We start from the raw sequence: 12,561 nt of genomic DNA on the forward strand, positions 1-12,561 counted from the left end.
ATGGTGATGCATTTAACATCTGTGTGTGTACTCTCTTGTTTTTCTTTTTTTTTTTTTTTTCTTTTGTAATTAAAGCAGTATGTGCAAGGTACAGTGAAGGAATGGGGAAAATACTGAGATAATGCTGTCAAGGAAATTTTAAATTAATCATATGCTTGAGCAGTGACGTTTGATTTATTAATTTCAGCATGCCTTTATAGTTCTTACACTTTAAAAGGTAAGTATAAGTTGATGATGCTTCTGAATCTTCAGTGATACGGCTCAGTGAATAGGCTTTCTTTTTCAAACAAACAAATCCTCATTTTGAAGCCAGATTTTATTATCTCGTTCATAGGAAGTAAAAAAGCCTAAGCACATTTTTGAAAGAACATAATCATATATAATCCTGATACTTTTTAGTTCCACTGGCTATAAATACTTGAAACAGACCCTTAGTAGAACCAGCATCCTCTTCAGCAGGATATTTTGTGGGAGCAGAGGTAAATAATAACTAAATCAGGAGTTTAATTTTTTTTTTTTTCCAATGGTAGGACTAAATAAATAGTTTACAGCTCTCAAGCTGGTTTTTCCTGAACAAGTCATTTGTGTGATAAGGCAATATAATCAAAGCAAAGTAGAAACTTATTTCATGCTGTCCATGACTAAACTGTAGGGTAGATTGCAACGAAGGCTCTTGGTCTTTTTTTATGTGGTAAGTGTAGAGACAGCAGTAGCAGAAATCATAGAAGTCCATTGGTGAGAGACCTGGGATTCTTCAGCCTGGAGAAAACTGAGAGGTGATCTCATGACTTCATGAATATCTGAAGTGCAGGAGTCAAGTGATTGGGGCCCGAATCTATGCGCTGGTGTGCAGTGACAAAGCAAGGGGAATGGGCATAAACTGAAATACAGGAAGTTCCTTACAAACATGAGAAGAACTTTCCAGTGACAGAGTGCTGGAACAGGTTGTCCAGAGAGGCTGTGGAGTCTCCCTCTCTGGGGATACTCAAGACCCATCTGGACTTTCCTGTGTGACCTCTATAAGAAACCTGCTTTAGTGGGAGGTTTGACTTGGTGATCTCCAGAAGTAGTTCCAACCCCCTACAGTTCTGTGATTCTGTGACTGCTATTAAGTGCAGTACAAATGTGATTTCTGGCTCAAGATATTATTATTCTTGCAGATTAACCAAACTAGTTGAATTTGTAATCTGAGATATCTAGTTGTTTGTGGTGTTGTGTGATCATTTAGTTCTATAACAAAAAAGCAAATGAAAGTTTATTTCAGTAAATGATTGGTCTTTACTATTTTAAATCTTTGAATACATAAGCAGACTTCTCTCGTTATGTGCAGGATTGCATAATTTTTTTTAAGTAAAAGAAAAAATATTGTGCATAAATAAATACATCAATTAAAAAGCAAATTAAGAACCTGAAATTCAGTAACTACTGTATAGCGTATATGGTTCCAATATTCACCTATGAATGAACTTGACGTGTAACTGTGTTCAAGTAGCAGCTTGATTTTTAACTCATAGCTGTCTTATTCCACAAAGCATTGTATTGAAATTGACTTTGCTTATCTGCAAATGCATGTGAAATATGTGTTCAAAAACCAATATCAGGATGCCATGCTGAGATCTGAGCTGTCTTAGTTCTTTCCAAGCTGATAGACTAAGATATGCCTCAGTGATATTAAATGTAAACTAGGAGTGTTTCCAGATCTTGTGTGGCAGGTGCCTTTGAACCTTGAGGTTAGCCATAATGTTCTTGTTTTATAGCTGCCACTTATTGGACGCATCTGCAGCTTCCGCAGGTGAAGTCCAGATTATGCAAATGCTACCAATAGCTTAATTCTTTGCATGTTGCCTCTTTATAATGCTGAATAAAATGAATGTTTTGGAAACAGCACACAAATTATTGTATCTTATGCAAAGAGAATTGTCTGTGGTTGCATGAATGATCGAAAGTGCTCAAAATCAACTTTTTTCTTCTCATGCCTGTTAAGCCTAAAGCCCACAGTAGTCCTGTTAAACAAATATGGTCTGTGTTCTTTTGAACGAGTACCTCCTTATTCAGCAGATTTAAGTGTTTGTTGTAGTCATAACTGTCTTTTGAATCTCGCATTCAGCACTTGACAACAAGACAGTGCTTCCTCCTGAGTTGCTTAAAGCATGCTGTGGGATCCATCTAGCAAAACTATTTCTGTATTATTTTTTTAGGATGTCGGTGGAGGGTGGTTAGAAGGAAAAAACAGCCAAGGAGAAAGAGGACTTGTCCCAACAGATTATGTTGAGGTAAGTGCCTGCATCACTGCGTGCTGAAAAGGCAGAACTGCTGAAAAAGCAGAACTACTGAAAAAGCAATCATCTGATTTGCTGACCAGCTCAAATGTGAAACTTCTAGTATTAATACTCAGAATGTATATTATTGAAACAACTGTAGCAGACTTTGGAGACCGTGGCAAATGTCATCTAAAACTACTGTGCTTCTGAGTGGTTTTCCAAGAAATGCAACATAAAATTAGCCATCGTGAATCCTGGTGATATGCAGAACGTGAGCTGTTTTGAGTTTGCTTCTGGTTTTGTCTCGTGATCCAACAATTTTGTTTTCCAATCTTAGAACTCAGATGCAGAAGTAAAGTGAGTAATACAAGCTTGCTCTGCTCTTGCTGTGGCTGACATGCCACATGCTCATGAGATCTCTAGAATAGATATGCAGATCTAGGGGTCAGAGTGTGGGATCCCAAATCCAGGGACTGCTCCATTTATCTTCCTGAGGGCCTGTAGTGTCTCCTCTGTGTTGATCTGTTCTTTGCTTGAAGACTGATGTTACTGGGGTGGGGATGGAACAGATCTCTGAATGTAAAGCATGGAATCTCATTCATCTTTGGAACACAGAGCGTGTATACATCTGCAGGTCATCAGCTAGATCAAGATTTCTGGCTGTAACTCCTCCAGTGTGTCTAAAGCATGTCCTTCCCTTCCTTCACCGGTGCTGTTTATTTTTACAAAGCAAACAAGCAAAAAAAAAAAAAAAACCCAAAACTCGGGCTGGGAGATATGCTGACTTGCATAATCTTGTTTCTTGTATTCTTCTGGTTAACTTCTAAGTAGCTTTTTGCTCTCCTAACTTGTCCCAAACTGATCCTGAATTCCCAGTCTCCAAGCAGTAATGTTAACAACAATGTTAATCCCCAATGAATTTATACATATGTATCTCCTGCCACATATGTGCTACACTGTGCTAATGCACTCTGATTCTATCTGTTCTGGAAATCTCTAAGTTCCTCTTCTAAGTCCTCCAGACTCAACTGCTTGTAAAAGATACTATTGAACTACTACTTGTAAAAAGTACTGTTGAATTTAAATTCAGAAAGGATGTATGCTGCCATCTTAACATCTAGTGTTAGAATGATATATGATAAACTGTGTAATTGAATTCATGGAAGCATAAAAAATCTTCTGCAACTTTTCTCATTTCAGATTATAACTGACGGTACAAAAGATGGAATTAGTTGTGGTAATTCATTAGCTGACCAAGCCTTTTTTGATGCTCTCTCTTCAAATACAGCTCAGACCAGCTCGGCTGCAAAAAGCAGTAATCAGGTAGGTCTCCAGTTGGGCATGGCAGTTTTGTTAATATAACTACTTGCATTTCTCAGCTATGCTGTACTGTATTTGTGAACCCTCATGGAATTGCTAATAGAAGTAATTATGTTTTCATTAGGGAACGCTTCTGTTGATTATTTATTGTGTGTGTCTCCTCAGCTACTGTCACTGCTGAAAAAATGTGTACTACCACTTCAAAATATAAGGCATTTTATTTTTTAGAATCTACAACCATGTAAAACTCTGACTACCGTTGTCTCTGTTTGTACTCCAGTCATGTGTAAAGGAACTCTCACTTTTAGCAAATTTGCATTAAGATAAAGTTGCTTGTGTTAGTATGCTTACCTTTTTAAGGAACTGTGCTTTTTTTTTTTTTTTAATGTTTGCTACTTTTGAATGTTCTATGCATCATGAGCCAGAGATAGATATATATCTTTCAGAATTTAAGTAAGATTTGTTTCTTTGATTAAAAAAGATGAAGCAAGTTCTGGCATTGTCTCTTGTCAATTGGAGAAGAGACTTTGTTTTTTCTAGAAGAATGTTTTTTCTTTCCTTTTTTCTTATTTTTTATTTTTTTGTACTTTTTGTCCAACATGTCATTTTATTAAGCTGCAAGTGTTTAGCTTCAAGTTAAATATATGAAGACGGCCATTATCTTAAACACAAGCAGTTTGTTATGTTATGTGGATTGCTACATATGTTACACATAGGAGCAATTAAACACGTCAAAGTCCATAGGTCAGCACAAGAGCAAAATCTGCTCTTTCCAGCAGCAGCATGCAAAGCTGTCACTTAATGGAAAGTAAATGCTTTACTTATTGTAGTAGGTGGGAAAATGTGTCTAGCTTGTGGCAGTTAAAAATCAATTATTAGTTTTCTTAACTGTAACTTGTACCACGGAACTTAGAGATGAATTGAGATCTTTTGAAAACTGTACATGTGATGTTTTCATTATAGTCAGTATACATGAGTGTATGATATTTAATTTATGCTTCTTGTACTGAGCTAGACAGTGCCAAACCAATATAAGGTTGCCTAGCCTTTAACTAAAAGATTATAATTATTCAGTAATCATTTGTAGTTTGCTTTGTTACGACTGTCTAATAGAAAAGTTGGTGGAGGAGCGGACAGATGTCATCTGTAAGTGTTTCATGATGTTGTGCTCCATGAAAAATCATGGAAGGGTGTAAAGAAGACAGTGCCAGGCTATTTATGGTGGTGCCCAGTGACAGAACAAGAGGCATTGTGCACAAACTAACACACACTGAAGGCTTCATCCAAACATCAGTAGACACTTTTTTACTGGGCAGGTGAGAGAACACTTGCCCAGGTTGCCTGCTCTTTTTTGGAGATCTGTAAAGACCACCTGGACATGGTTCTCAGCACCCTCCTCTGGGTGGTCCTACTTGAGCAGGAGTTGGATCAGATGGACCCAGAGGTCCCTGCCGGACTCAGTCAGTCTGTGATACTGTGGCATGTATATAGTACATTCAGGTACTGCATAGATGGAGTACATATGTGTAATATACACATATATACCCACACACAGTTAGAGCTCCAGACCTCACTATGACTGTCTCAATTTTTATTTATTTTTATTTTTTTACTTTTATTTATTTATTTTTTTAATTGATGCCCTGTGAATAATTAGGTTAAACGCAGAACTTCAGATATACCTCATGAATTTTTCATCTCAGGGCTGAACACAAACCACTGATTATAGGTTCCTTTTAACTCACTAATTTACAGTAATTTTGAAGATAGAGTGGGAACATCGTTTCTTCTGCTGTTATCCTTGCTCTGGCTTTTCATCCTTAAGAGTTTCTAGCCAAACTTTAAATTTGAAGGGCTTGAAATATTTGCAGCACCTAATTCTGTAAATTCTGAGTACTGTTTCTCTTGTGAATGAAATATATAAATAAATTTTACCTTGGAACAACTACTTGTTGTAAAGTAGATTAGACTATTTTGAATGGTGGTAAAGGCATCTGTGCTTAACAGAGGGTACTCATGTGCCTAGAGAAGGGCAGGAAAAAAAAGCCCCTTGCCTATATAGAAGGAAGAATTATAATAAAAGATCTGTTCTGTTGGAAATAGAGAATTACTACATCAACGTAGTTTTGGAAGATGCATTTCTAGAGGAGGCAAAGCTTGAAAAGGCAGGTGCTTAACAGTTTATCAGCAGTATACCGAATCTGTAATACAAACAAATTGCAGTTTCTTTATAGCAAGTTTTGGGATAGGGTAACTCCAAGTGAACAGCTTGTTTCATTTTCATCAGTGCATTATTCTTATGTGTTTGAGTCCTCTCCGTTATCCTTCAAATGCTCTGTGAGACTGTTTGGAGAAGCAGCATACCATTGTGCATTATAGTAAAACTGTGTTGCTGGAGATGGAGAGAGAGAGAGAGAGCAAGGGGGAGTGTGAATCTGGATGCAGCCAAGGTCATGCAAGATGTGGGGGAAGCTAATAAATTCCTTCAAGCTGATATGTTTGGGCTTCTTGCTTTCCTGCCTTTTTGTAGCAGAAACCATCTTGTTGCATTGTCAAGATTTTGTCATGATTTCAATTTCCTCAAGATTTTTTTATTTTTTATTTTTTATTTTTTTTAAATCTGGGCTCAGTAAACTGCTGTTGGGTTAAATATATTTTCTAGAAGAGCCTAAGTCTTGCTTTGAATGTTAGTTTCTTCAGTTTCTGACACTGATCTGGTACTTTGTTCACGTCTTATTGCTAGTAAGAATTTAATTTATATACTGAGCAGTCTGGCTGTAGTTTTGGATATTATGCCTTTCTTCCAGATCAGAGAGCTCTTTAGTACATGATATTTTCTCTGTGCAAAAAATTTATGGTTAATTGTCTCCATCTGTTTCTAAGAATTTTTTCTTTTTTCCCCTAGAAAAGCCACCTTCTGTAATCTCTGATCTTGTGTCTCATTTGTAAAATGAAGATACTAGAATTTTATGCATTGCTCCTTTGTAAGTCACGTGGAGCAAAAAAAGATTTAATATTGCTGTTCTGACATAGGAAAGCCAGATATACTGAAAGATTGTATTGACTCATGTACTGTTGCATCAGGAAGTCATTGTATTAACAAAAGTTTGTTCAGGTGCTTTGGATTGATCTGTATGCAGATGCACAGTTGTAAGCAATTGACTTGCTATTTTCAGGTTGAATAATGAGTGATTGGGTCAATATACAGTGTGCTTCATCTACAAATAAAATTGTGTGTTCAAACTGTGGAAAGCATAGAAATACAAAAAATTAGGTGTTAATGTAGTGGAAACTGAAATTGTCATAGATATAGTCTGGTGTACTGAATAAGAAAAAGCAGAATTCCTAGCTACTGACATTTTGTTACCTGTTACACTAATTGGGGGATTAAGTTTATTACAGGAAAACTTTATAGAAACACTTGTAAATAAACAGGACATCTTAGAATTTTTATTACTATTAATATATTACGGTTGCGTTAAAATATCTGTAACTTTGCAGTGGAACAGGTTGTCCAGAGGAGTTGTACGTCCCCCATTCCTGGAGGCATTCAAGGCTGGGGTGGATGGGGCCATGAGCAATTTGATCTGATGGGTGGCAGCCCTGTCCACAGCAGGGATTTGGAATGAAATGGACTTCAAGTTTCCTTCCAACTCAAGCCATTCTGTGATTCTATGTGTATAATATCCACAGTCTCCAGTTTCAGTAAGTCAAAAAGATGACTTAATTCTTGAAATGGCAACCATACTTCTGCTGGCAAAGACAGAATGGTCTGTCTTGCTGTCTTTCAGTACCAAGCCTTATTAAAAATAAAAGATCCAGCTAAGTTACTATTAGGCTTTTTTTTTTTTTTTTTTTTTTTTTTTTTTTTTTTTTTTGGAAGAGACTTGCTGTTTTAATATAAACTTTATGACCAAGAATGTTTTTTTTTTTTCTCTCTTGGTTTTCCAGTCCTCAGCTGGATAGTCCATCCATTCAGAAATATATCTTAAATCTCAATGTGCTTCTGATAGGGCTTAAATAAAATTCCAACAAATTTTATTTTTGAGCTTTATGCATTGTACTCTTGTTGACATAACTTCAGATGTTCTGCTATATCTCAGGGAAAAGATTGCTTTTGTCAAATAGAAGTGCTGCATGCAATAGTTTTCCCAAATCTATCCTTATGTCTGCCTCTCTTTAAATAAGACTTAGTTCCTCCTTCTGTTTACATTCCCCTTTGCTTTCTAGGAAAATAAGATGTCTCTGGTTTCTTACTATGGAACCCTTAATTTTTTGGTATTAGAAGAAGATCATCAGGTTGAACAGTGCACTGCTCCTTATCTTTGCTTTTTTAAGATCTTTTTTCTTGTTGTTCCGTAAATTAATAATTAATTCTACTTACTCTTCTAACTTCCTTTTCTTCATTGAGAAAGATGCAGTGACCCCAGCACTGGTATGCTGCCATACTTGGATTAGCTACAAATATAAAATGAAATAGAAGAGGGGTCCTGAGATACTTCCTAAAGAGAAGGGAAGAACTTGGCACAACTTGACAGTTTTCTCTTTCCTAGCTAATTCCTTGAGTCAGTAATGTGCCAGCAATAAATATCTTGGTAGAGCTTGCAGTATCTCCTTTAAATAGGCTCAAGCAGGTAGCAAACAGTCATGCCCAAATAACCAAGAGAAGGTGGATGTTTCCAAGAACTACATGTAGAAAATAACTGGGGCAGACGAAAACAACCAGAGGAAGCAGTGAAGCTAATTATATACAAATAAGGGAATAAATGATTAAAGGTGACTATTTTATCCCCAGAGAAGAAAAACAGATGGATCTTATTGTTACATGTACCTATCGTGTTTGTGGTTTCATATCTGAAAGGCCTTTGAATAAATCAGTCAACAAAGTAATTAAGTAATCCTTAAATGGTGAAGATGCAACCTGTTACGTGGCTTTTATGGGTCTCATGCTGTCTTGATCTTATAGTCTTTACATAAAGAAAGTGAAAGAATGAGGAGTTTTCTTCCTTTGACACTGAAGGCTGTTAATTTTAAAGAGTCATGGAAGTTACCTGTAAGTTTTTCTGATATTAAAATAACACTAGCAATGATGACACTGAAATGAACTTAAATTATGGTAGGTCAGACATGTTGTTTTAGCCAGTAGTAAGTGAAATGATTTGGGATAATTTCTTCCCAGTAGAAGAAAGATAAACTGGTACACTGTTGCTGAAGAATATGAAAATAAACTTTCTTAAGTCCAGAAGATCATTTCCCTTCAGAAAACTTCTGTAAGTCATTCTGTATAGTCAGGACAAATCAAAAATAGTGAAAGCGCCTGGTTTGGTGTGCAGGAACTGAAGCAATTCTTAACTTGCCAGGTATGTAGACTAAGTTGTTAAACAAGCATAAGAAGAACACTAAGGAAGCTATCCCCAAAGCTGTACTTAATATCTTTTCCAATAGTTGCAGCTTAATGCTGTAAGGACAAATTGTGTTCATTAATTTGTGTAGCATACATCACCAGAATGGTTATGGAAAGTAGCAGATACTAAGATCAAAGAAAATAAATATAGCACTATTACTAGAAGTGCACTATTCTGTGGAAATGTGCATGTTATTGCATTCCTGAAACAGACTTCCAATTCTGTGGCATAGCTGTGTGCACTCAGTGAGGTAGAAGTATTGTTGTGGGAAATGGGAGGTGCATGACTCCCTCGTGTTTGGTTGACTTCAGTCTGTCTTGTTAAACTGGTATGCAAAAATGCCTTCTAAAGTATATAGGTAGGTTCACCATAGAAGTAGCAATTATGTGTTTGGTTTTTTTATAGACTTCAGAAACATGCTTCTGTAAGTAATAAACCTGTAAATGTATGTTTGTAAGACTTAATGTATAGTTATATACACATATAGTACATAAATCATCTCTTGAAGGATGTAGTGTAAAAGATGTCTAAAAAGAAGTTCAGGCAAAGCTATTTGGGTTATAACTGTTCATAAATCACCAGAATACTCAGTATCCTGGTTTGCTGGTTCTCACAATTATTAAATTCCAATTCTTGTTACAGATGACACTTCAACATCTTCCTTTGCTACATGTAATTTGAAAGCAACCTTTCCTCCACATTTGGGTGGTTGGACTTGGATGTTCTCTAAAGGTCCCCATCAACCCTTACAATTCTCTGATTCTGTAATTCTGTGATCTAAGTCATGATATTACATTCAGAATTGTGACAGGAGTTTGTGACCAATTTTTTTTTTAACAAAAAAACAGGCAGTGATTTCCATAAGACAGTGGCTTGCATGCTTTGAATTGAATTGCATTCACATACAAAAATATGATTGTCCAAAATAGGACGGTGGTTATGCCTATCCAAATTACGGAGATTTTTTGTGAGAGTCCCGACGGAATAAAGGCTCAGACAGCATGTTGTTAAGTTGTGGTATTGTGATCACTCTTCATCGTGATTCCGTGCTGTAAGGCAAAATCTAACCCTGAAATAGTTTTCCCACAGTTTATTGTGTTTGCACATTCCTTTTCTTGTAGCTCAGTTTTTGATTGACTTCTTGTTTTGTGAGGTAGCTTTCTGGTCTAGCAGTTTGGCACTGAGTATACAAAGAATGTTTTAACTTGATAATAGTGACAGTCTTGTCAGTTGTAGAAGTGCTCCTACTTGGCAGACATAGTGCCATGTGGCGTGTGTGTTCTGTACCATCTCCTTCACCACAGTAGGGGGCAGTTCCTGCACTATACTGTTTCTGATATAAAATTTTTCTTGCTCATTGATCATATCTTTAAGGTGAAGTCTTTGACATTTGTCATTTAGAATGGTACTTTGAAAAGTCTTGGCCAGTCATACTCTTCAACTATTCCTCCTACAAAAAAACACAATGAGTGAAACCCCTGCTCTCTTTTATCAAACAAAAATACAGAGTGCATTTCCCAAAATGAAAGGATAAAGACTGGTTTAGTTTTTGTAGCCTGACCCTAGGATATCTAGAGAACAACATCAAATAGAAACAAGGGAATCTTCTGTATCTACCTTTATTGTGACTGCTACTTGGATAAGTCTCTGACATTTCTCATCTGTATTTTGAGAAGAAACCTGAAATCAAGTAAAAAGAAAACAAGGATATTAAAGTGACTTGATTGCCATTTAAATATTCCTGCGTGGGTAATGAAAGCGGAAGCCTGAGACATTCTCATTGGATGAATATATAGAATTGTAAATGACAAAGCTAAAGTTAAGCAAACTTCAGAGAAAGTATTATCACTTCCTTTAATCAATGGGGGTACCAACAGATGGGAGTTTTTTCCCTCTCCTCATCCTATCACTGAAGTATGGACTTTTTCTTTTCTCTTCCAAGTTATATCTTTCTAAAAATACTACTTTGCCCCACAAACATGGCTTTTTTTAGTTGAGTCAGAAGTTAATAGATGAAAATCTACCATGAAGCAAGGCAGCTTCTCGGCTACTTTGTGAATAGCCTCTGTTTCAATGTCTCTTCAAGAGTATCATAGTTCTCATTGAGCTTTGGCTGACCTGTACTTTCCTTGATATGATCAAGCTTGTTTTCACTTTTCACTTTTTCAGCGTGGCTTCTGTCTCTTGAAGCAGGTTTCAAGATCTCTTTCTTACAGTTGGAAATGATTACTTTTGGTGGCAAGCTACCTGGGGTCTTCTGTGGTAATCGGTTTAATTTTAGCATCTGAACATTGTTTGGTTTGTCTTGGCTTTTGTCCTTTGGGAGTAAAAGTGATCCATTCTTCAATCAGAAGCATCCATCAGTATGAGGAAGAAGTCTGCCAGGAGTAATTTACGTAGTCAGGAGGTCAAAAAAAGATGTTTTAGCTAGGACAGAGTGATGCCACGGTGACTTAGTTTTTTTTCTTTTTTGTAACTTCTTAGAAGATAGCAAAAATGTCGCTTTTTCATGTTCCATTTTTGATTCATTTGATGAAGATAGTGACCTTCCATCCCTAAGCTGAGGATTTTGCTGTTGTGAAATTCTTCTTCAACTATAATTATATCTTCAAAAATATGCGAGAATTCTCCTGTCTGTTCCTCATCCCCCTTACCCGTAATCATCTGGTTCTAAAGTGAGTTTGCATCTATTCTTAATGGAAAATTCTTAAAATATTTAGCAATGTGTTCCCTCCATTGTCTGTCCCCCAAATAGCTGTTTTTGTTCTGGTTTTTCTCTCAGAGCAGTAGGAGTGAAGAAGGCTGTAGTGGTCTACAAAAGGGAAGATTGGTTGCCTTTAAGGAATTTATCCTTCAGTTTAATTTCGGTGTACTTGAGGAGCAGAGACACAGCATTTCATTTGAAGATCAAAGTTTCTTAATTATACATGGTGTAGCATTTTGTGCATTTGTGTTTGCGATTGCTTTGTATGTTTGGATGTTAGGTGTACTCTGTCCTTAGATTAACTAAATAATAGCTTCTTGCAGGGACTCTTCATCTTTTCTGTGCTGCCTAGAGAGAGATCAGAGGATTATCAGTTTCAATTATGGAATACTTAAGGTGTGAGAACATGCAAGTTAATCACTTACAGAATACCTGCTGGCCTAATTAAGGTTTAGTCAACCAGAGCTAAGCCACAGAAATGGTTTCTCTTATGGAATTTGTCAGCTACTGAGATCTGTGGAACTGCTGAGTGGAACTGAGATTATTCCTTTAATAAATGATCTGTCTTTATTTGGGCCTCCATGTTGTTGTGAGACAATTGAGGAAAGCAGACCTTTGGATTCCTGAACCCTCCTCTACATTTACTGATTTTGGCTACTGCTTGGAAGCGTCCACAGCATGTGTGGTGTGTATAGGCAAACATTTGAAGAATGTTTGGGTGACCTGTAAATGCTCTCCGAGATGTGTCACCTGTGTACACATCTCTAACCCATCTCTTACCGTCTTTGCCAGTGCCTTGGAAAGAAATGTGTGCCCTTCAGCTGAAAGGAGCTGAATGAGAACAGCGTATCCCACACCTTTTGCGCCATAT

The 12,561-nt window shown here is 36.8% G+C and overlaps 1 protein-coding gene across 2 annotated transcripts in view; it reads left to right on the forward strand.

The window, feature by feature from the left end:
- SNX9 (sorting nexin 9) overlaps positions 1–12,561 on the forward strand; it is a 59,086-nt gene that overhangs the window by 15,087 nt on the left and 31,438 nt on the right. For both annotated transcript variants that reach the window (XM_085217115.1, XM_085217116.1), the window contains exons 3-4: positions 2,199–2,273; positions 3,462–3,584. In XM_085217115.1, coding sequence (XP_085073241.1) covers positions 2,199–2,273; positions 3,462–3,584 — 198 coding nt within the window. The remainder of the gene's footprint in view (positions 1–2,198; positions 2,274–3,461; positions 3,585–12,561) is intronic.

The sequence above is a fragment of the Meleagris gallopavo genome, chromosome 2 (genome assembly GCF_905368555.1).
Source record: "Meleagris gallopavo chromosome 2, MGAL_WU_HG_1.1, whole genome shotgun sequence".
Lineage (NCBI taxonomy): Eukaryota > Metazoa > Chordata > Aves > Galliformes > Phasianidae > Meleagris > Meleagris gallopavo.